This window comes from Arvicanthis niloticus, chromosome 4 (genome assembly GCF_011762505.2).
Source record: "Arvicanthis niloticus isolate mArvNil1 chromosome 4, mArvNil1.pat.X, whole genome shotgun sequence".
Taxonomy (NCBI): Eukaryota; Metazoa; Chordata; class Mammalia; order Rodentia; family Muridae; genus Arvicanthis; species Arvicanthis niloticus.
Genome location: NC_047661.1, coordinates 25,721,846 through 25,748,076, shown reverse-complemented (window position 1 = coordinate 25,748,076; position 26,231 = coordinate 25,721,846). Strand labels below are relative to the sequence as shown.

Below are 26,231 nucleotides of genomic sequence, written 5' to 3'. Positions count from 1 at the left end.
GAAACCAAATTCAGGCCTGCAGGAATTCTTCTTACCAACTGAGCCATCTCTCCAGCCCAAGGCTTCTGGTTGCATAAACTAGGCTTGCCTTGAACTTGTGATTTTCCTGTCTCAGTCTCCCAAATGCTGGGGTTACAGATGGCTCAGTTATTAACAGTGTAACTCGCTCTTATAGAGTTTAATTTCCAGCATCCACCTCAAGCAGCTCAAGTCTTCCTAACTCCAGACAAGAGGGGATCTGATGCTTCTGGCCTCAAGGGAACCAGCAATCACATGCACATAGCCACAAGCACACACATAATTTTGAAAACACAAAAGCCATAAGTAGATTTTTTAAAACATACTCTGCATTTCTAAGGCACAGAACCGTTTCTAGATTCTTATTTTTATTGTATGATTATCTTCTATCTACTTATAAAATTAATCACTAAGACAATAAATTTGTTCTCCCAACTTCTTCATTTGTCTAAAACTTTTATTAAATATAATGAATTATGCTACATCTTTTTTTTTTTTTGACAGATTTCACCTTATGTTTAAATTGATAGGGACCAAACCCAGGGCCTGGAATGTGCTGGGCATGTGTATCACCACCAAGTTCATCCCCAGCCTTCAACAAGCCCCTTTGCCAATGCAACATGGCACAGCCCAACACAAGTAATACAAGTAGCACATTCTGCCTGATCTTAAATTTCCTTATGGTGATATTTCTTTGTGAAGCACATTTTATATATTTTAATTGGGATTTTAAAACCATGTAAAATTACCATCTTAACTCCTTTTGTGTGCACCTCATTACTGTTAAGTATAAACACTGTTATAACATCTCAAACTCATCCAATAAAACTGAGATCATATATCCACTTAACAGCAGTTTATCATCTCCCTCTTCTCTCAACCTTTATAGATTTTCCATCTCTAGCTACATTCTCATATAGTCATATAGTATTCTCTTTTGTAAATGGATCTTTCCCATAGCATGAAGTCCTGAGGTTCATATATGTCTATCTTGTAGTAATCTGAATAAAGCATTAGCTCACTGTTTATTTATGAATTATATACTTGCTAATGATGTTACATAGCTTTAAGATATTTACAAACCATTTTACATTACTTTTAGGGAAATGTCTGTAGAAGTCCTTTGCTCATTTTGAAGTTTTTTTTTTTGTTTTTTTTTTTTTTGTTTTTTTTGTTTTGTTTTGTTTTGTTTTGTTTTGTTTTTTGAGATGGTGTGGGAGAGGGCCATTCCTGGTGGGGTATCAGCTGAGGAGGAAGGTCAGCCGGGTGCTTTCTCTGCCTCTATGAGTTGGCAGGCTTTCAACCCAGCATCTGGCTACCGAGTCTTCATTGGTAAAATTGAATGATTGAGATTTTATTTAAAAAAAAAACAATTTGTGTGGACATGATTTCATTTGTATTGGTTCACACATGCAACAATGAAATTGCTGGGTCATGTGATAACCAAATTGTCTGCCAAAGTAGATGATCTATTTTATATATGAGGGCAGGGGGAGCTGGGGACAGGAGGCTTTGATTCCTCCCTATCCTCAATGGTATCCCCAGTATCTGCCTTCTGTAAATAATAATAGCCATGCCATTGTTATGAGAAAGTATCTGACTATTGATTTAGGTTTTCACTTTTCTGCTGTATAATACATCTTTAGAAAAATGCTTGTTTAAATTTGTCCCAGTTTTTGAGGTGGGTTGTTAGACTGACTTTATATATTTGAAATAAATGTCTCCTACTATATATATACATATGTAAAATTTTCTAAGTATTTTAACCTCAACTATGTTCTAATAGGTATTTGTATCTAGTTTATAAACAAAGCACAACTTGGCAGAAGCAGAGGTGTTGCAACACATCTCCTGCACCCACACAAACATATCCTCCTCACTATCAGTGAGCAGTACCAGAATGATATAACTGATATCAGAGTCTACAGTCCATTCAAAATGGAGGAACTCTTGTGTTTTTACAATCACATAAACACTGGCTACACTGCCCTAGAAAACCTCTCCAGTCTTCTCACCCCCTTGCACACAGCTGGCAAACAGTTCTTATTGTCTCCAGTTGATTTTCCAGATCACTACAGCTGGAGTTCATACATTGTTTAGCCTTTCTAGATTTCTCAGAAACACAAACTTAAACCTTCATACGTCCCCAACTTGATTTCATATAGTAATCAATAAGAGATCATTGCTGGGCAGCGGTGGCCCACGCCTTTAATCCCAGCACTTGGCAGGCAGAGGCAGGCAGATTTCTGAGTTTGAGGCCAGCCTGGTCTACAGAGTGAGTTCCAGGACAGCCAGGGATATACAGAGAAACCCCGTCTAACAAACAAAAAGAAAGAAAGAAAGAAAGAAAGAAAGAGAGAGAGAGAGAGAGAGAGAGAGGGAGGGAGGGAGGGAGGGAGGGAGGGAGGGAGGGAGGGAGGGAGGGAAAGAGATCATTGTTTAGCTGTATCTACTGACCTCTTGATAGTTATCTTGGTTAGATCCATGTTTAGGAAATTATGGTTAAACTGCTGTAAACATCCATGTACAGGTTATTGCATGGCCATAAATTCCAACTTGTAGTAAATTTACTTGATTTGGTTTTTTTTTTTTTTTAATATTTTTTATTTCAACTTGTAAGAATCTGTTGAAATAGACTTCCAAAGTGACTATGCTATTTTGCATGTCCCACAAGCTGCCTCTTTTCCAGTCTTTGCATTTGGGCTGTTCACTAGTTTGGTGCTGGTCACTTTAATGGCGGTGTTACAGCACCTTGCTGTTCTGACTAGGACTCCCCAGTAAAATTCCACATGCACAATCTTTTTCTATCTTCAGTTGCCACCTGTGTTTCTTCAGTGAAGTCAGTCTAGGTCTTAGGGCATTTTTGTTGGTCTCATATACTCCCAGGCTGGTGTCATAACTATGATGTAGTAGAGGCTGGCCTTAAGCTCTTGATCCTCTTGCTTCTCCCAAGTGCTGGGATTTCATGAGTCTGGAGCTGTGCCCAGCATTTTTGACCACCTTTAAACCAGTTAAATTTCCTATTTTAAATGGTTTTTGTATATATTTTTGATAGGAGTGCTTTGTCAGACATATTTTTGACAAATATTTCCTACTAGTCAGCTTGTTTCTCCTATCTCTTGGCAGTGGCTTTCAAAGAGCAGGTGTTTTTAAATTTAATGAAGTCCACTGCACAGATATTTTTCCATAGATAAAATAAAACTCAGTAAAACTCAAATTGAATTTTACTGTTCTTATTTTATATTTATAATCTACTGAGTTAATTTCCATCAAGAATGTCATTTTACATGTTGATTATCTGTATGAGAATCTCCGTTGCTCCAACAACTTTTCTTCACTGTATTTCTTCTCCCCTTTGTGAAGATAAAGACAGGCTAGACAGAGGTAGCTCAGTTAGGAAGAGCACAGGGTTCATCCTCAGCACAACAAAACAATACCAACAGAAAACCAACAAAAGGAGTGTCATCCCTTTTGCCTTTACATTTAGACATTTAATTAATTCCTAGTAATCTTTTCATTTTGTTTTCTTGAGATTAGAGTCTTGTTTGCTTGAGCTGGCCTCAAAGTTGCTCTAAAGCTGAGGATCACTTGGAACTCTTGAGTCTCCAGCTTGTACCTATGGACCAAATGCTGGGATTTACAAGCATGTGTCACGGGCCCAGCCTGTTTTTGTTTGTTTTGTTTTTTAATGTCATGTAGGGAAGGCTCAAACAATTTTGCATGTAGATACCCAGATGACCCACCACTACTTGTTCAAACTAATATTCTTTCTCCATTAAATGCCTTAAATGCATTGAGTATTTAACTTGATTAATAATTTCTGACAAACAGGATTATTTTATTTGGACTCTCAATTATATTCCAATTACCCTTATGTCTATCCTTATGGCAGCACTATTGTCTTGGTAACTGTAGCTTTTACAAAGCTGAAGGCTTCAAATTTCTTTTATTCTTTGGCTGCTGTGCTAAGAACACAAGACAGTCGCTAGAATTCAAGATAACTGTTTTCCCAATGAGGTGCATCTACAGCCTAACTCTGTTGTTTTTAAAAACAAACATTATTTTGAATATTCTGAATTATTTAAAACTTCACATAAATTTCAGATCACCATGTTAACTGCTTGGTGCGTGCGTGGTGTGTGCACGAGCACACACGCATGCCATATACATGAGGATGTAGACTGTGCTAATCTGGTGGTGTATATTTTTTGGTCCATCTCTGCTTTCATCTCTTCAATGTTTTACATAAATTATGACTACTTCAGATACTTAAATATAATTAAACAAACTATTCCAAGGACCCATGACTTTTCTTTCTTACCATTTTCTGTGCTGCCACCCTATAGTTCAAGTTTGTAGTTTGCTCATTTTTAAAAATAAAGAACCTTTATAGTAAAATCTACTTTCTACTTAAAATTTACTTTATAGTAAAATCTAGACTATACTGGAGAAATGGTGTGCACTACAAAATCCTTTTGTGCTTGATTTTCATGTTGCTTCTGATTCCCCATCATGTGCTGTGTTCCTGTTTTCTACTGAATAACTTGCTGCTAATCCCATCAATCAACTTCTGTGTTCATTATTTGGATTTTTTCTTTGTCTTGTTGTTGTTGAGACAGAGTTTCATTATGCATCACAAGCTTATCTCAAAGAGATCTGCCACCCCTGCATTCCAAGTGCTATGATTAACAGCATGTGCCACCACACTCTGCCCTGAGGTTTTTATTTACTAAATATAACAAACACAGGTTATGAACATTTGTTTAGTAATTCCATCACCAATCATTTTAAGATATGGTCCTCCTGTGTCATACTTTTGCTCATTCTGACACGCAGCAGTTCATTTAGTTTAATTATTAACATTTTGACTACTACTTCTTTATAAAATAATTGAGTAAATACCTTATGTTCCAGGAATAAAGTTGATTCAAACTGACCTAAATTTGCTTATAGTATACACCTGTGAAATTGACAGAATTATGTTAACTTTAAAAAAAACATTTAATAATTTTTGTGTGTGTGATGTCATGTGTCTGTATGTATGTCCATGTGTATGCATAGGCACAAGGATTATCTCCATCTTAATATTTTTCTAAGATTTATTTATTTTTATTCTATGTGTATGAATGTTTTGCCTGCATATATGAATGTTCATCATATGTGTGCCTGCAACACTCAGGGACCAGAAGAGAGTTTTGGGAACTGAACCCAGGTTCTTTAAGTAGCAAGTACTTTTAAAATGCTGGGCTATCGCTCCAGCCCCCGGTCACTTCAGTCACCCAGAAGTGAGCTGCAGGACTACATCTCTAGTGTAATTCCTTTCCTTCCCTATTCTGCTTAAAACAATCAAAATATTTTATTCCCCAGGGAAGTTGGTTTTTTAAGTTAAGGAAGAGCATTAATGCAGTACCCCAGAACCACAATTTCTGCAATACAATTTCCTGAATTTTTAGAAATTTCAGGGATGAACATATCCCAAGTACAATGGATGAACCTTGCCTAAGAAACCCACATTCTTGATCATGGTCTCTCCCCTGCCAACAAAGTACACAATTTGTTCTTTTAAGGCAACCATTTGATGATGAGAGGCCTCTTACTAGAATCAACCTTTTTCTGCTTTTTTGTTGTTTTTTGTTTTGTTTTGTTGGTTTTTCAAGACAGGGTTTCTCTGTGTAGCCCTGGCTGTCCTGATACTCACTCTGTAGACCAGGCTGGCCTCGAACTCAGAAATCTGCCTGCCTCTGCCTCCCAAGTGCGGAGTGCTGGGATTAAAGGCGTGCGCCACCACTGCCCGGCCTTTTTTGTTGTTTTGTTTTCTTTTATAGTTTCTGTAAGGTTGAACTCTTCAATCCCTGCCCACCACCATCAATAAAATTCCACAATAATCTTCCAGAAAACAAGCTTTGCATTTCACTCTTCTAATCATTCACTTTGAATACCTTTGGAGATTCTACGTTGTCCCATCTATCATGTGGCTACTTCACTGGTCTTCAGCAATAATGATATGTGAGTCTGCCCCTGTCACACCCATTCAACACAGCTTCTGGAACCACGAATACTTTTTCATTAAAAATGCCTTGTCACCTTGGCATGCTCGCCATTCTACCTAACCAGCTGTCAGGTTTCTGACACACCTAATTCTTCTCTCTTATCGATCAGGGCTCAAATGTACTTCTCATTTCCATATTTCCAGTGCTACCAGTTTAACTAAGACTACTGTTCTCCATCTTCTAGATGGACAGCCTGTTAAGGGCATCCTACTCATTTTTTCCCTTATAACCTATTTTCTGTCATAAGGACCAGAGTGATCTTTTAAAAATAAATAGAATCACCAGGCAGTGGTCTTTAATCCCGGCACTTAGGAAGCAGAGGCAGGTGGATTTCTGAGTTCGAGGCCAGCCTGGTCTACAGAGTGAGTCCCAGGACAGCCAGGGCTATACAGTGAAACCCTGTCTCAAAAAACAAAAACAAAAACAAAAACAAAAAAATCATGTTACAGTCATGTCACAAACTACAAAGCCTGGTCTGCCTCCATACCATAATCATGTTATAAGCGATGAGCAAACTGACTTCTCAAATATGCCAGCTGTTGCCCACTTTTCAGATCCTAGATATTTTGCTGACTCCTGCTCCTGGACTACTTCCCCTGCTTTTTCCATTATTTCATCCTTACCTTTCCAAGGGCCCACTCTGTCTAATCTGACATTGTGTTTATTCTTTTAGAACATTTATCATTATCACTCGAGTAATTACTGCTAACTATTGTGGACTTAATGTCTGTCCAGTCTCATATCCTCATCTTATGCCTATGGACTAGCAGTGTCTGGGACACTCTGGCAATGAATATGTTGTTACTAAGCTGACTCACAGGAGAAGCACTAATGGAATTACAAATTGCACATCCAGCACAAAGTCAGACCAAGGACAGTGATTATGGAATGGAAATAGCCTCAATCATGCTAATCACCCACCACCCAACCATAGTCCTTTTCTATTTTGAGGCAGGGTTTTGTAAAATTAATCAGTTTAGCCTTGAACTTGCACTACTCCTACTGGGAGTGCTTTCAAGTAGCTGGGATATAGTAGAATATATTTATATTTCTGTTACAAAAATTTCAGATAGACATTAACTCTGGAACCAAGCATCAGAAATAATGTTGACGGGGGTGGGTGGGGTTGGGTTGGGGAGATAGTGTAGCAAGGGTGTTCGATGACAATCTTAAGGAACTGAGTTTAATCCTCAGGGCCTATATGGAAGGAGAATCAACTTCTTCAAGTTATCCTCTGATCTCCACACTTGCACTGTGACATGTGTACATGTCTCCACACACACTCTCTCTCAATGAATGTGTTTTTATTAATAAAACCCTACTATCTAATCTTCATATACTTCTTGGGCTGGACAAGATGGCTCAACAGTTAAAAGCAGTCACTGTTCTTCTAGAAGATCTGGGTTCAATTCCCAGCACCCATATGGCAGCTCACAACTGTGTGTAACTCCAGTTCCAGGATCTGACACCCTCACACCAATGCACAAAAAATTTTTAAAAACCCATACTTTGTTTCTACAGTAGCAGGGTAGGCAGAAAACTGTCCAGGCTTTAAGTCATTTGACATGATATATCAGAGGCATGTTGTAAGTTCACACCCTGTTTGAGGTAATATCCCCTCATTGTTCTATTACTTAAATATCTAACTTTTGCAGCCTCTCAAAAAAAGTTGGACATCCGAAAAAGACACCCTTACATTCCTAACTGTACTACTATAATTTAAGAGATTTGGAGATTAGACAACTATTTTGGTTCTCTCTTCTACCTTAGCTTAATAGGGTAGAGGCCAGAGTCTGTGATGAAATGCAAGAGAATATAAAATTAGAATGAGTACATCAGGTAGGCCTGTCCATATTAACTTCTTTATTCCTTCATTAGAAACAGCATTTTTTCACAAGTTTTATAGTCAGCGAATATTTTTTGATGCTTAAAGTATTCATGATATCATCCATCACTTAAAATTACTCCTTAAAGGTTATGACTATCAAATATATTTGCAAGAATTTTCAAATTGGATATAATTTATTTATACTCAAAATTTTATGAAATAAACCCCAAAGTTTAAGAAAACAAGCAATAATATGGAATCATTGCAAACTATCAGCTGAAAGATGCCACCAGAAATTGTTACCTTTATGGCTTTGTGTGTATTTTCACCTTTCATGCACAGATCCTGTTCACAGTAATACAAGCCATCATTGATCACTTTAACATGTTCTGATGTAATTTTTGTTTGTGATACTTGTGTGCTTTCTCATATAAGGTGGTGTCTGAGTTATAATCATCTTGTTTATATCTTGGTCAGTAATTTCATAATCTGAATCATTATCAGACCAATTAGTAAGTGCATTTTTTTTTCTTCTGTCTGTTCTCTCTCTTCAAGCAAAAAGTAAAGTTTTTCTTGTTCTGGCAACTTTATTGATTTGATGTCTCTTCAGGTACAGATGTTGATTCCTGAAGAAACAACATAGTATTTTATATTTAATATTATAAAACTTTATCTTTCATTCCTATAAAAACATTATTTTTATTTATTTAAGGACCTATAAGAGTGTTGTAGGTATTCAACATGAGTTTGTATACTCAATGATCAAATTAGTAGGCAAATTTTAATAGAAAACCAAGCAGTTGTTCTGGCTGGACACAAGGTTGAGTAAAAGGATATAGACTCCCTAAATTTGGGGTGGCCCTTAGTTCATCTGCCACATGGCACTGACTCACTAAGCCACAAAGCAGCAAAGCCTAGACATGGGAATTATTTCCTGTGCATTCAGAAAAACAAAAAAAGTTGAAACCTTTTAGGTTTAAAGTTACCAAGTTCTCTATGGCTGAGCCTTTGTACATTGAGATGCACAATGTATGTACACAGTGTGTGCCTGGCACCCACAGGCCAAATCCTCTGCCATCCTCATCTCCTGTGGAACTGTTTTCATACTAAATCTGCTTTAATGCTAAAATGTACCCTTCTCTGTGCTCGTGTAAAATAGCTATGGCTGATGCAACATGCTCAGCTTTGGCTCTAGAGATTCTTCTGGCAGTGTCTACGTACGACCTAGACTAGCCTAAATCTGAGCACACCAAACACTTCAGCTTTGCAGTCACACACCACTCTCTGATCCAACTTTATCTTTCAGCTCCATATGCCTAGAACAAAGAAATCCCTTTCTTTCAGAATTCTTAGTCATATAGATTTATAGTCAGTTGACAATGTGAGCTAGGCACTGCCCTAAGAAAACTGTCTATATGTGACTATATTTTATTTTATAAAATGCAGAATATATTGTATGTATATGCGTGTACATCATGTTTTGGTCAGAAATTGTTCTCTACCTTATTTTTTTAATTCTTACTAGGTTTTTTAATTCAAACAGATTTTTCAGGGCTGCTCCTTTTATTTAATTTCATGTGTATGGGTGCTTTTCCTGCCTTTTATATGTTAGCACTACATATGGGCAGTGCCCGTAGAGGCCAGAAGAGGGGATCATAGAACATGGAACTAGACTTGAAAAATTATCTTGAGCAGCTATGTGGGTGCTTAGAGTCGAGCTAAGATCCTCTGGAAGTGTAGCCAGTGATTTTAATTGTCCAGCCATTGTTCCAGCCCCACCCCCTTTCTTTATTTTTTGAGACAGAGTCTCTCATTGAACATGGAGGTTGAGGTTCTGGCTAGACTGATCCTCCTATTTTCATCTCTCCAGAACAAGGATTACAGGTATACAACATCATGCCTAACTTTTTACATGGTGCTGGAGATCCAAATTTAGGTTCTAATAATCATGATGCAAGCCATTTATCAACTGAGCCATCTCTCTATCCTGGGTCCTCTTCCAGAGGATCTGAGTTCGACTGCCAGCACCCACTTAGTAGCTCAAACCAACTATGAATCCAGTTACAGGGAATACAAACTTTTACAGCTTCTGCAGACAACTGCAAACATGTGATTGCACATATATAAAGGCAGATGGGCAATGAACCCATACACATATAAATAATAATAAATAAATAATCTTGAATATATATTTTAAATATTTATTGGATATTTTATTTACATTTCAGATGTTATCTCCTTACCCCATTTACCCCCATCCAGAAACCCCCTATCCCATCTCCTCTCCTGCTTCTATGAGGATGTGCAAGCACAAAGTACATGTGATTATACTGATGACACATAAGAACAAGCAATGAGCCATTATAGTAAAGAAGACAGGAAACACTATTCCCACCACTATCCTAGAGAGCTTTCAAATGGAAAGCATAAAAACAGGAATGGACAGTGGGCAGCAAACAAAGGGAAACATTTGGGAAACCAACTATAAAACAACTTTCCTTTCCTTTAAGAACATGAAACTTTAACATCTGTTCTAAGTAGTCAAAGCAGTAGTAGAAGGATAAAATATAGTCTCAGGAGTAGATGGATAAAATATAATCTGATCAATAAATGAGAGAAATTGATTGTACCTCTCAGGGAAAAATACTCATTTCTGCAATGGCTGAGATCCAGAGTCAGCATGTCTGTCCTCTGGCAAGGTGTAGGACAGAAGTCCAAATCTGTATAAATTTTCATTCAGTCAAGAGTGTGGGCTGTACCTGATTGTGCCCTTCCCCCAGGCCTGAGCAGGCCTGCAAAGTCATTTACCACAATAGACCAAGCAACAGTAGGACCTAGGAGAGGCACTGCATTACCAGCCTTGGCACCTTGGAGCCTGCTACCTGAGCTAAGAAGAATGGACTGCCTGCTGAGCTAGCCTTGACATCTTCTGGACTGCTATCTCCGAGCCCAGCCCCTGGGCTGAACCGAGAAGAGACTCTGGGTGGTGGTGGGGGGCTTCCCCTTTATATGTGAAAGCAAATTATTAAACTTGGGGCCTTGATCAGAATACTTTGTCTTGGCCCCACGTTTCTCTCGCCCTCCATTCCCGTTCATTCCTAGGCTTCGTCTGAGGAGAACCTGGTTACCCGTGGCTGCAGACAGCTACAGAATGGTGCGCCACCCGTGGAACCTGAGAAGGGAAGACCAGTAGAGGAAAACATTGTCTTGTTGCTCCATGGAAAATGGAAGAAAAAGTAGAGTATCTGGAGCATTTGGTAAACAAGGAACGCCATGGATGCTAGCTAGTTATGGCTGTGTTTACAGGAAGTTCGAGTAAGGTGAATACGGGTCTAGAATTGAGTGAGCATTGACCCGATGCTAAACTCATCTACGGAGGTGACAGTGAGTTGGGGAAAGGAGAGTATTTGGCAAGCCCAAGAGAGGAACTGGGTTTAAAAGAATTTGAAAAACAAAAAAGGGCAGAGCACTGAGTAGTATCCATAATTCTGCCTTCTTTGTTTGTCCCTTGGTGTGCCAATGTCCACGTGTCTCATTGTGTGAATGATTGGTTATCTATGTTTTGTGGCGTTCTATGTTTAATGTTCAAAAGATGGTTAAAATTGCTTGATCCAACCCTTGGTCTATTTTATCTTGGTTTTCAAAGGCAGTTTTAATATGCAGAGCAGCAGCTGATAAGTTTGCTTAACACCTGTAGCTAAGAGTCTAGCTGAGCTGGAAAAGCTACCTTTAAAGGGACCAGCAGGGTTTTTTCTTGGATTCAATAAGGAAGCTAAGAGTTGTCATAAAAAAATCTCTGTGACAAGGTGCTTTTATCTTGAAATTACAGCTAGAAAAAGAGAGAAATGTTGTCACTTCATTTTTTTGTTTCTGATTAGTTTTGAGGTATAAATACGTTCTACATGTCTTGGTTATAAATTATCGGCCTTTAAGTTATTGGGTATGGCTAAAAAGTTACAATCTTGGTAACAAAAGTTGGCTTAAGATTGGTAACTCAGGGTTAGAGTCATTCAGAAACCAGATGTATAAAGATAAGATTTAAGTACAATGTCTCTGGCCGGGCAATGGTGGTATACGCCTTTAATCCCAGCACTTGGCAGGCAGAGGCAGGCGGATTTCTGAGTTCAAGGCCAGCCTGGTCTACAGAGTGAGTTCCAGGACAGCCAGGGCTATAGAGAAACCCCTGTCTCGAACCCCCCCCTCCCCCCAAAAAAGAACAATGACTCTTTAGTGAGATTAAAGCTGCAATATCATGTATTCATATATAAAAATTGGCAGCAAAACTTTGTAACATAAAGATAATATACTTGGTGTGGATTTTAGAGAAAATAGATTGCTTACATCGTTAAAAATTGGTTTTCTCAAAATTATGGTTATACTCTAATGTTACAAAAGAGGCTTAAAAACATAGTTGAACTGCCAATATTCCATTGGCTACAGTTGGTAGTTCTATCAAGAGTTTGAGATTTTTTGATTTGCCCATATTTATAGAGAAAAGATAAAGTTTAAATTTAAAATTTAAAAAAAAATTGCACAATTCAGACCTAGCCAGGCCTCAGAGAACAGGCTGAGATTAAGAACATTTACAATTAAGACAATGCAGACTGAGCTGCAGAAGCTCAGGTGCCAAACATTCCTTTTGTCCTGGGTCTTGACCAGCAAGGTGTTTCTTACAGGGGAGGAGGGGTAATTCTAAGACCCAAAGAAGCTTACAACAGTCTGTGAGTTATAATTATGCTGGAGACATGCCTACTTCCCTCCATGCGTTATAACTGTACCTGCTGACAAAAATATTGTTCAATTTGTTTTGATTTCTTTACATCTGCTTCTGAAGACCCCCATACCCGGGAGACCCTTCAAGTCTCAGGAAATCACGACCACGACCCAAAGATCACAAGAAACCATACCTGGATGCAATCAATAGAGGTTTATTAGGGAAGAAACCTGGCAGCCAGGGGTCTCACCACACACTCGCGCAGGAGTGGGGTTCGACTCCAACATCCAGTCCATGGAGGGTTTTAAAGGGAAAAAACCACAAACCAAGGGAGTGGGGAGAGGGTGAGGGGTTGCCAAGGATACATAAGAATAGCGAAACATTCCAGAGAAACCCACCCTGAATGGTTTACCATGTCACTGTGTCCCACCCTGTCATTTATCAACTATTTCAGATTAACTATCTTTACTTCTTCCTGCTATAGCCCCACCTAGGTGGCAGCATCTTTATCTGTAGTCAGGAATGTCTTCCTGCCTTGGGCCTCTCCACCCATAGGTGGGCCTACTGCTTGAGGCTTGAGGAATGTAATTCATCCAGCAAGTGCCCTGGGGTATGAAGGCCTGAAATCTTATTTTCAGTTCCGCGTTCTGGGACCTGTACTTTTCTGCCCAGGTCTAAGGGCAAAGAATCTACACATATTTCATAAAATGGCCTTTATAATTTTTCACTCTACACTTCCTTCCAAAGTTCTTAAAAATGAGATGCTTTTGGTTCCTCTAATGTATATAACAATTATTAGAGGATAAGGTTGGCTTTTTTCTGATATTCTCACTCAGCTAAAAAAGATTGATTATAAAAAAAGATTTATACAGCCTGACTTGCCTACTCCAACTGCCATTCCAGTAAATACATATAGAATTATAGATCTAAAAGATGTTTTTTATACCATTCCTTTACATTTCTGGTAAAGGTGGGAGGCTTGCAGTCAGTAAATTTATTCGTAATTTTTGAGAACCCATGGAGTAATATCGTTAGAAATGTTTGCCTCAAAAAATGGTTAATTGCTTTACAATACATACATATATAATATTATTGTTGCTTTAATACAAAAAATTAAGAGTTTAAATCTTTTAGTGTATATTATTCATTATGTGATACTTTATTAGCAGATTTTTCTAAAGGAGTTTTTCTGCAAGCCTTTGCTCCAATATAACAAGCTTAAAAATTTTGGAGTACTTGTTGCTCCAGAAAAGATTCAAAGGCAAAATCTTTTCAATATTTGAGACCTCAGTTATATCCTAAGCAGATTGTGACAGAGAAAATTCTAATAAAAATAGATAGTTGGGGCTATAGAGAGATGGCTCGGCCGTTAAAGGCTAGACTTATAATTAAAAATATAAGAATTGAATTCCCAGCAACCACATGGTGGTTCACAACCGTTTGTGGTGGAATCTAGCGCCCTCTTCTGACTTGTAAGCGTACATACAAAAAGAAAATGGTTTGCTTTTAATCTTCATTTGCTTTTTAATGATTTTTAAAAGTTGTTAAGAGATATTAATTGGCTAAAACCTAATCTTGAGTTTACCATAGGAAGATTTAAACCTCTGTTTGATATTTTCAAAGGGATACAAGTCCTAATTCCCCTTGACAATTAACTATTAAAGGAGAGTTAGCTTTGCTGAAAATAGAGTAAGCTGTTAGTTAACAGATAAATTATATAGACTGATAAATTGTTGGCTGTTTGTGTTATTACTACTCGTAAGTCCACAGCAGCCCTTTGACAAAAGAAACCATTAAGGTGGATTTATCTTTCTTCATCTACAAGTAAAGTTTAAACATCCTATTATAAAATTATAATTGTGTTAATACAAGATAATATGATAAAATCCTAAAAACATTTTAGATAAAAGGTTTACTCCTTATTCCAAATAACAATTAAATTGGTTATTAAAAAATTAAAAATAATATTTGGCCTATTACATAACAAACTTTTTAGATAAATTTGATAATCATTTGTTACAGTTTTTCTCTATACATGCTTTTATATTTCCTAAAATTTACTATGTATACAGCCCATAAAAAGATATTTACTATATTTACAGATGTCTCATCTATTGAGAAGACAGTATATATAATTAAATCACATATTTATTTTGTTGAGTTTCCCCTGCTTCAACACAAATAATTAAATTATGTGTTGTAGCCACTGTTTGAAATGCTAAAAAAAAAAATCAAGCTTTCAATTTATATACTCATGGCCAGTATATGTCTCATGATTTATAATTGCTTAAAATTGTTCCTTTTTTAGATATAGCTAATTCTCAAGTTTTATAGTTATTTATAAAAATACAGCTTAATTTATGAAATGTGTACTGTTTCTTAACTTTATAAGACATTCAAAAGCTCTTTGGATTGCCTGAACCCCAGGGCAATGCCAGAGCAGATTTGTATACTAGACATATTCTAGGCCTTTCAAAAATAATTCGCCATACAGTCTTATTCTTTACAACATCAAAATAATAATAACTTAAGACAACAATTTGTCATTTCTAAAAAGTATACAAGTTAAATTACAAAAACTTGTTCAATATTTTCAATTTTTTCATAATGGTGTTAAGCTTTGAGGACTCAGTTGACAAATAGATGTTACTCATTTTTTATTTTAAAAAATTAAAATATGTACATGTGACTTGATGTCTTTTAGACCTTTTAGTTGCAACAAGAAAAACAACTAAAAATATAATTAGTTGTTGCCTATATTATTTTCCTGTGCTTGGTGTTCCATATCAGACTAAGATAGATAATGAAACTGACTATTACAGTTACTTGGTTACAGTCAAACATTTGAGATGTTTGTTGACAATTTCATATTACTGGTATTTCCTTATTATCCTCAAAGACAAGAAATTATAAAAGAGAGATTATGAAACTTTAAAATAATATCTTCATAACTCTCTGAGTGTGGAAAAAGCAGCTAATGGTGATTCTTCCCTGGTTTTACAAGTAATTCTAAAAAATTGGCTTTTTTAAAGTAGAAGGGGGAATTATACCCCACAAGGTCACCAAAAGCACACCTTGCTTTTGCCTTGTTTTAAATTTTCTGCAAACTGATGCTAAAGGTCAGTCTGCAGTAGATTGCCACTGGCATCCAGTTACTTCCAACTCATTTGCCAGGGTCTTGTGGAGAGACCCCCTTAACAATACTTGGTGTGGTCCCGATCCTGTTTTAATTTGGGGTCGTGGGTCAGTCTACATTTTTCAGAAAAAAAAAATTGGAGCCTGATGGCTGCCTGAAAGACTGGTCGTCAAGTGGACACAGATCTTGAGACTAATAATTATGATTCCAATGATAAAGATGGCTCAAAATCTTTCTCAACCAGCTGATTTAACTTGATATATACTCTTACTGGAGAGTGGTTTTTTTTTAATTATTACTTAAAGCCACCCACTAAATACCTAGTGGCTAGACTTGTGTCTGATCCCTGCTAATTAGCAGTTGGATTAGATACTAAAATACTTCCACTTCCAACCTTATTTTCTACATTGCTTGAATAATCATGTTGCTTTTAACCTTTGAACCTTATATTTTAAGCAGATTGGTTGCCCTCACACAGGATCACTCTCAGCAAACTCAGATATTCATGATGGAGTTACACATTGCTGTGAAGAACTACATCTAGTGCATGCCCACAGATCCTTTGGTCTGAATGTGGTCTGGGTCTAAAGAGTGAGCCAATGATGGCCGGTTAGCCAATGATGGGTAAGAGTGTTTTGAGCTTCTATAAATCTAAGACAGAGGCATACATGATTATGCTATATATGTTTTCCTCAATAACGGGTAATTATAGGAGTAATTTTTAGCTCCTATAAACCTAAGGCAGAGGCATACATCAATATGCTATGTATGATTTCCTCAATGACGGGTAATATAGAAGTAACATAAACACCAACCTAAGCCAGGCACAGTTGCCTGGCCACTCTAAACCCTAGACAGGATGAAATATTGTGCCCCATCCAGATATTGACACTGCCATCTTAAAAAATTAAGGGAGGAACTGTGCCCTTCCCCCAGTCCTGAGTAGGCCTGCAAAGTCATTTACCACAATAGACCAAGCAACAGTAGGACCTAGGAGAGGAACTGCATTACCAGCCTTGGCACCTTGGAGCCTGCTACCTGTGCTAAGAAGAATGGACTGCCTGCTGAGCTAGCCTTGACACCTTCTGGACTGCTATCTCCGTGCCCAGCCCCTGGGCTGAACCAAGAAGAGACTCTGGGTGGTGGGGCTTCCCCTTTATATGTGAAAGCAAATTATTAAACTTGGGGCCTTGATCAGAATACTTTGTCTTGGCCCCACGTTTCTCTCGCCCTCCATTCCCGTTCATTCAGGAGAACCCGGGTACCCATGGCTGCAGACAGCTACACCTGATATTCATGAAAGTGACCAAAGGGTCAGCAGGCTGTATTCACAATACTGTAGTCTACAATACTGGTAATAACCACAAACCAATATCCACAAGTAATTATTAGGAGACAAAAAATATTCTGAAAGAGAAGATTTCAACACACAAACAGAACTGATATAATAGGGCAGGAGGGATGGTTCAGTAGGTAATACCACTTGCTAGCAAGCCTTAGGACTGATCCTTGGAACCCACTTGAGGGAAAGAGAGAACTGATGACTGAAGTTACTCTCTGACACTCTACATATATAGACACACAAATAAAAACTGTAAAAAGTTACTATCTTCATTATAGAAATTATCAGTTTTAAGATGAACTACTATCTCATATACTACTGGAAAAGTAGATTTTTGAAATATAGACATTTTAGGTATGGAAGGGAATATCAAAATTACTAAGATTAATATCTTCATGCCTTATATAGGAATACAATCCTCCACAACTATCCAGGAAGGATGTAAGAGATCAGAGATGACCTGATTTTTCCCCCCTTTGGAGTACAAGTGTGTTACTTTTTTTTTACTTTTCTGACAGCATTTAAATACACTGTGTCTAACTGTTTCTTGGGCTGGGATGTAGTTCACTGGTAGAGCACTTGCCTAGTATACTTGAGGCCCAGACTTGTATCTTTAGTATTAGAATAAAAAAAGATTTTTCTTTTCTTTGTTTCCTTCCTTTTTTTTTTCAAGACAAGGTTTCTCTGTGTAGCCCTGGGTGTCCTTGAAACACAGAACCTCCTGCCTTTGCTGGAATTAAAGGTTTTTTCCTGCTTATTAAGGTTTCTTAAGTCAGCACTGTTGACCCTGGACTTGTAATACTTTAGGACATGTGGGGCCTTTAGAGCCCTGTGGGTCATCAGCTATACTTCTGGCATCCACTAGACACAGAGTACCCTCCCAGTTACAACAAAATGTGTTTGCTGACCTGGGCAAATGCAGTCTTTGAAATCCCAGCTCCTCTCTGTACCTTTGGACTTCAGGAGAAAGAGCTTGGTTATAAGCCTTTCAAATTCCAGCATTCTCTTCTTCCATGTGTTTTTGATCACCTCTCCTTAGAGAGCTCACCTTCCGCATCTGAGCTTCCAAGCAGCACTTATTCTAAACGATGAACTTTTTATTTTGTAGTAACTCTTAAGTTCATACAATTGTAAGAAATGGTAGATCGGATCCATCCTTTACCCACTTTCCCCACTCTATAAAACCAACACATCCATCACAGGACAAGTTACTCATACCCACATAAGCCCTCAATTTTACTTGTTTCCCAACTTTTACTTGTACTAAGTAGTTATTCAGCTAAAGTAACAACATTTATAGTAAGTTGTATATCTGTCAATCAAAAAATGCAAGGTAGTTTCCCCTGGCCCGTTTATAACCATCTGATTTTTTTTTCTTTTTAAAGTAATTCACCCTAACATCCTGAAGCCTGCAGTGTGCCTTATGAATAATTTTATTACCTTACAAATTTTGGAAAAACATTAGAGAAATAGAAATATTATTCAAATTTAAACTAGTCACTTAGAAAAAATTAGTAATAAATGAAAAGATGAAGTCAATGTATTGTCAAGTTATGTTAAAAATAAAAAATGCATCTTAGGGCTGTAGAGATGGTTAAGAGTGCTGGCTGCTATTTCAGAGGACCTGGGTTCAATTCTCAACATCCACACGGTAGCTCACAACTGTCTGTAACTCATATCCTCACACAGATATACATGCAAACAAACCACTATATGCAATAAAATAATTTTTAAAAAGATAAATCTTAAAAGAGAGAATTCCAATTTTTAAAACCTCTCAAAATCTATGTATATGACAAACAAAAAAATTCATTCATTATATATAATACCCAAGGCACACATTCATCGGGTTTGTACACTTACATTTAATGTCACTGGGAATGCAGTTCTGAGTCCAGGTCAGGTAAGCTGGTAGACAAACCTCTGATATCACTTGGAGGGTATTTGTTTCGGTATTTTTCTTTAAGGTCAGAGGACTTCCAATTCTTGGAGAGTCTGGGGTACAATCTAAAATTTTAAATCAGTTCTGCAATTAAAATACTGGTTCTTCTTACCCATAACTGTATTTCATCTTGCCTTACATGGATTTTTCCTGAACAAAAATATGATAATTAATTTCAAAACCTTTCCATGGTTTTCAAGTATGAAAGGCTTGCAAGATTCACTTTTAAATATTCAGAAGAAAAGCCATTGGATGAAGAAATTTCACCAACACTTATACAGAACATCACATTCTTTACAGCTTCAAGAATATCAGTGAGTCACCAATTATGATGGTCAGTCCACTTGAAAATCAAAACTGAAGTCTTCAACCTAAATATTGAACTATAAGATTTCAATTGCTATTAAGTCAAAGCTAGTCTATATTCGATGTCCTGACAGACTGACAAAGATCTAAACTACAGTAGCCTACTCCTACATCCACATTCCCTGCATGAAAGACAGTGTGCCTACTTATTGCATACGTCTTGTTGAACACTGCAAAACACATGTCACCACAGTAAAGCACACAGCTCCAGCAATAACATCTAACACCTTTCATAATTTCGAGGGTCTTTCTTGGCTGTTCTTTTCAGGTCTCAGTATCTACATGGCAGATCACAACAATCTATAACTACAGTTTGAGGGTATCTGATTCCCTCTTCTGACCTCCACCAGGCACACACATGGTATACATGCATACAGGCAGGCAAACATGCACAATAAAAATGAATGAAACTTTTTTTAAATTAAGACCTTTCTAGGCCAGGCAGTGGTGGTATACGCCTTTAATCCCAGCACTTGGGAGGCAGAGGCAGGCGGATTTCTGAGTTCGAGACCAGCCTGGTCTACAGAGTGAGTTCCAGGGCAGCCAGAGCTACACAGAGAAACCTTGTCTTGAATGCCCCCCCCCCCCAATTAAGACATTTTAACCAAAATTAACTTTATAAAACCCAAACTGTTTTCTCTAAGTTGTTTTTCAAAAGTTTTCTAAGTTACAATTCCATCCCTGTTTTAAACCTTGAATATACAAAAATTTTTTTACAAGTGTATGCTCTAAAATGCTAAGCATCATTACTTTCAAATTTAATCCATTAAAGATACCTCAAGGGTGAGTGCTTTATGTGGAAATCTGAGATAGATGAACTTTTAGATGAGATAAATTAAAGGCACAGAGCAGGAATGTGTGTGATGAGGGTTGCAGGATTATTTCCATAAACATGCTAGAGCTGGATTTAGTATCTTCCCCTTTGACACACGGATGTCAAATCACTGTTAAAAAGGCAAGTAGATTTAAAATAGAAAAGGCTCCAGAATATCCTAGTCAATACAGTAGACATGGACTTGCAAACATATGGCTCACGGCAGGCCTTTGATACTCAGAACCACAAGAAAAGTTGTACAATATAATAAACTCTAGTTATGTGCAGCGAAGAACTTGAAGTGAAGCCAGTTTTGAAATATGTTCAAGACAATTGTAAAGTGATGCTAAAAAAAAGTCTGGTACCTTCTGTTCCAAATGAGCAAAGATTTACATTATGCATGTTGTGATAATGTAGCTATGTTAAATCAAAGTGTCTACGAAAATATTACTAAAACTAAATGTTTTTGTTTAGTTGCTGTTTTTGTTTTCTAGTCTCACTCTGTAGTCCTTGCTAGGTAGACCAGGCTGGCCTGGAACTCACAAAAAATTTTCTTACTCTGCCTCCTGGAGCTATGATCAAAAGTGTGTGTTACTACACCTCACAAATCTTTTGTAGTTTATTTAAGGCTTCTACAAACTTTGAAATTATATGTGGGGTTCACAAATCCCTCCTGAGACAGTGATGCCCCATAAACAGTACATTTATCAACAAGGTACTCGGAAAACTCATAAAACCAATTTACACACATGAAACAAGGAATTTTAGTTTTTCACACTGATAAGAATATAGGAAAAAACAACTCCTGTTTTCTTAATGCTCAAATATTTATACAATGACCAAAGAACCACTATTTTGTTAACTGTTGGGACAGGGCGACTTAGTTCCTTATACAACTATCATTAAATTTTACCGAACTACTACATAGATAGGATCTAAAAGTCAGAATAGCAACTGAAGCAGTAGTGGGAAAATCAAAACTGTGGATTTTTCATTATGTTTGTTTTTATTTAAGGGGTTGGTGCCACATGTGTTTGGGTACGGGATCCCTTTGGAGCTGGAGTTATAAACTGTTGTGAGCTGTCCTACATGAGTCTTCTGGAAGGCAGCAAATGCTCTAAAACTACCTTCTCCAGTACCAGTAGTTACGGTTTTACTGCACAAGTTTAGCCTTCCTTATACCCACCTAACAGGTATATATAATCATCTCTTAAGGTCTTCTAAGCTTGAATTATAGGTTTACAGTTACAGGATCATAGTTGTTTTATTATCCTAAGAATCTATGTGTTTAGAAATGGAACATTAAAATATTTGGAAAAGAGAAAAATTAGCAATATTAACTTTGAAGTTGTTCACTTTATGCTTAAACTTATATACAGACCTTGTCATGTTTTCTGGATTCCTTATTTCATTTATAACTAAAATATTTTTAATAACCTAAAATCAAAAGTTTAAGATTTAGAGTTTCTAACATTAATTTACATAGATAAAAAAATTATTTGGCAATATAACACCTTGATTACAATTTGTGAGAATATAGACAATTTACCTTTGCTGATTTTATATTAAATGAAAAATATCAGCATGGCTCTCCAAAGAAAAATGTATACTTAGATCTAGGGTGGCTTTTCCCCTCACTGTGGGTTGACTAGAGTTCTGAGTAATGAGGATTTAAGAACCTCTACATAAAGCTTCCAAAGAAGTCCCACAGCCTATTCAGTAACCATTTCCTCTCACATGCCATACACGAGCTGACAGTACACCATACCCACACAGCAAACCCTGCATTCCAGAAGTCATCTTACCAGTCTCAAAAATCAGCCTTTTGTGCTGATTAAGATCTTCTGCTCAGTGGCAATGCCAACCCATGTTACACAATTCAACCTCCAAAGAGGAAAAAGTAGATATTTAAATTTCTGTGATAAAAAGGATCAATTACGTTAAAATATTTTACCATACAAATGGCACAGAAGACATAATCAAAAGTTATTAAGATACTCTTAATTTGATATTAAAGAGTATTAGATAAAAGCTTCACTCGTCTCCACCTATAGGTACATAAGAAGACTGTCTATATATAGTCCTACCTTATTTCTTCTCCAGTGTACAGTGACACACTATTTCTCCAAGCAATCTACAAGTAGACTAACAAGGTCATATGTGAGGATGTACAGTAAATGGAGGGCAGATTTACTCCTATGAGCTAATGTGTATCAGTATGATTCTATCAGCATCCCATGCATTATCTGCCTGCTCTTTTACTATATAAAGAATCTGACATTAATGTAACGTTTATTTATATTGACTTATTTGTATGCATCTGAACATATGTTAAAAAGGGTAAAATGTGTAAAACTTTTTATTCTGGAAGTTTTATTAGTAATACATACATTGTTAATGGAAAGGCATCTCCAACTTGACTGACCTATCTTAGTATCTTGTAGAAAAATATTTCCATATTACCAAACATTTCCAATTATTTGTTCATAAGCTAGTTAAAATATCATCTTGAACTACAAGTTTACAGCCTATCCAACCTTCCCAACTAATTGTTCATAAGCTGGTTAAAAGAATCCATAGGTTTTTTTTTTTTTTTCAGTAATTCTAGGAATAGAAACCTAAATTTCACTTCTCTTTTAAAAACATACCCTAGTTATTGCAGAGAAACAAAATTATGGTTAGAAAACATCTATGGAAAGATAGAAACTATGGGGCACAAAACATCTGAAACTAGTTCTTTGTGATTTAAAGAGTAACAAATTCTATGTATGCTTTCCAATTATAATTTAAATACCTTTATAATAAAGACATATGGAGTTTAAAAGGAATAAAACCGAAGGAAATATTTTGGTCCCAAACAGAAATAACAAAAATTATCCATCATTGTTTACTGATAGGCAATATATTAGCTATCTTTTTATGTCACTTCAACAAAACACTTGACATAAGCAATTTAAGGGAAGGATTTTATTTTGGCTCACAGTTTGAGGGGTAGAGTCCATGATGGCAGGGAAGGCATGGTGATAGGAACATGAGGTAGCTGGTCACACTGCGTCTGCAGTCAGGAAGCACAGAGAGATGAATGCTGGTACTCAGGACTAGCACCCAGCTCATGCTTAGGATGGGTCTTCCCTCTTCAGTTAAACCTCTCTGGAAATGGCCCCACAGACTAACCAGTCAAGTTGACAGTGAAGATTAATTATCACAAGTACACTCCTTGTCAACTTGACTGTCAGACAAATCACTTTTAAACCATTACATTTCATCTCTGACTCCCATAGGCTCATAAAACAAATTCAGACTGACTTCAAAAGTCACCATAGTTTTTAATTGTCCCAACATTGTTCAAAGGCCCAAAGGCTCTGAGATGCAAGGCAAGGTCTTAACTGTTTCTATAATTTCAGAAAACAAGTTACATACTTCCAATGTACAAAGGCATAGAGTAAACATTTCCCTTCCAACAAAGAGGAATGGGATATAGCAAGGGAAGATTGGATCAAAGCAACACCTAAGCCTAGCACGGAAAACACTATCATGATCAGCATCTGGGGCTGTGGTACTATACTATCATCTGGGATCCAATGACCAGGGACAGCTCCACCCCTCCAATTTTGTCACCTGTAGTTTATACATAAACTCTCTGGTGGGATGATTCTACTCCAGTTTTCTTTGGTAGGAATTTCACAATTCAGGAACTTCCAACAGCCTGGGGAGTCTACTTTGCAACTTGACCTTATAGAGCTTCAAATAAAGGTGTTTCAGAATCTCCTTTGCCACACAATGACTTGCATTTTACATGCCATGAAGCTTCCAAGTTCTACTGCCAGACTGAGATGCTGTCTGGCCCCTACTACCTGTAAGTAGCTTAACAAAGCTATAACTAGCCTTTCAATACACTTGGGCTTCCAAATCTTGGAAACATTTCTCACAGAAGTCTGTTTACATAGCAGAAACCCCAACAGCCACAATCTCAGTTTAGTTTCTCTTCTTTCAAATCAACTTCTTCTATTTTCACTAGTTGAAGACTTCTATAGGTTTTACCCTCAGGGCACCTGGCCTGCCTTAGTAAACAATGGCACTAATTTCCTTAATTATAAAAAGCTGTGTACACTCTGCTGGTGCACTCCTTTCTTTCCCAAACTGCACATTTTCCAATCTTTCTGCTTTCTCCTGCTATAGATCTGTAGTAAACATGCCTCCACCTAAACATAATTCTGTCTCCAAACTGCCACTGCCAAACAAACTGCAAATCCCTCTATGACTTACATTTTCAGGAATGGGCAGAATACACCCATATTCTCCATCAGAAGAAAATGCAAATAGCCTTTAGCTCAACTCTTCATGATGTATTTGCCCCTTTCTGAAAACTCCTGAGCACAATGTTCACTTTCTAGCTTTTCATTGGCATGCTGGTCTCCCATAAGACACTCAGAATGACCCACTGAGCTCTGTCTTTCACATTCCTTCTGAAGACCAGTTCCAAAAGCCTACACACCACATGTTGAGGTTATCACAGCAACCCTTCCTCTTCTTGGTACTAACTTTCTTTATTAGTTATTGTTTTCATTGCTGTGCCCAAATTCTTGACAAGAGGGATTTATTCTGGTTTACAGTTTGAGGAAGACAGATAGGCAGGCAGTGCTTTCATGCCAATGTATAAAATACAATTTTGAAGCCAGCAACATGGCTCAGAAGGTAAGGGCACTTGCTGGGCAAATATAACCACCTGAGTTTAGTACCTGAGTCCCACGGTGGAAATAAAGAACCAACTCTGTAAAGCTGTCCTCTCATTTGCTTGCGCGCGCGCACACACATGCACACACACACACACACACACCCCATGGAACAGATATGCCCACACTCAAAAAACACACACATCATATGTACACAATAATAAATAAAACAATAAAAAAGAAAAGCCCTTAAAAACAATTTTGAAGCATAAAGGAAAAATGCCCTTATTTATTTAACTTAAATTTCTTACCCCTTAAGTATTCACATTAATACATCTTATAGTACATGTGAAATGACAACATGTGAGTTATGCAAAGTATACTATATTAAAGAGCAAGTCAAATAGCAAAGGACCTAACAATTTTGGAAATGCTACTCAATCCTCTCTTTTTCTGCTTTATTGATCTGGGCAAAGTATAAATGCCTGGAAACAAAAGATAGAATTTGCAGTATTTCCCCAATGATAACAATTAACTTTCCCACCATGAAGTAGCCCGTGCAGCCTAAGCTAATGACATAGAAAGGAGAAGCTCCTACAGTAACAGCAGTCCTCTGGTCTGTCTCACATCATTATGGTAAAGGTGGTTTTCTCCACTGCAGGCTGGCCCAACCTTCTCCACAAGGGGGTGGGCGTAGACATTCTTGCACAGAAGACAGTATGGTCACTCTCACTTCTGCAGCACGATTTGCTCTCATATTTACATGGTATTTCAGGGAGTCACCTACTCCACTGTATATTCCGGTCATATGACATCCAAGAGCATCAGTAGATCATCACCCTGACTGAAAAAAGGTTAAGCACACATATTTTTCCCAAGAGCAATTATCTTTAAAATGAACCAGGCAAAAAATTTTTTAACACTAATGTAGTTTTTGGAAACTCAAAAGAACCAAGTTAGAGAAAATCCCAATAGTATTTTAGAATATGGGTTATCTTATATTTTGAAGCCAAGGTTAAAGAACGTTGGTAACAAAAGTAAAGGAATGCTAGCCCACCTTGAGTACAAATTTTGGCTCTTTCAGTTTTAGATGAAGAGAAATGTTGTGATATATAGTCATTTAGTAGAATTAAAAAAGAGAGAGAGAGATAGGAAGAAAGTCCACACAAGACAACACACAAAAAAAATCTAAGATCAAGAAACACTATGATTCTATACAATTACACTCTAGCTGGGAGATAACATAAGTAGGATATGGAGGACCAAGAGTCATTTAATTAGCTTTAGTTTTGCTCTGAAAGCTCAATAAACTACAAATAAATAGGAAACCTCACAAGCAGCCCACTGT

General features: G+C 37.2%; 1 protein-coding gene and 1 non-coding gene across 8 annotated transcripts in view; both read right to left on the bottom strand.

Moving 5' to 3' along the window:
* Positions 1 to 26,231, bottom strand: part of LOC117707528 (la-related protein 1B-like) — a 71,561-nt gene that overhangs the window by 18,355 nt on the left and 26,975 nt on the right. For 4 of the 7 annotated variants that reach the window (XM_076932336.1, XM_034500921.2, XM_076932333.1 and 1 more), the window contains one exon: positions 18,952 to 19,095. In XM_076932336.1, coding sequence (XP_076788451.1) covers positions 18,952 to 19,095 — 144 coding nt within the window. Of the gene's footprint in view, positions 1 to 8,306; positions 8,523 to 18,951; positions 19,096 to 25,142; positions 25,728 to 26,231 lie in introns of those variants that run through there. The other 3 variants (XM_076932335.1, XM_076932337.1, XM_076932332.1) reach the window with 2 other exon arrangements.
* On the bottom strand, positions 5,405 to 5,567 carry LOC117708064 (U1 spliceosomal RNA). The gene has a single exon (XR_004606778.1). It is a non-coding gene; the product is annotated as a U1 spliceosomal RNA (small nuclear RNA).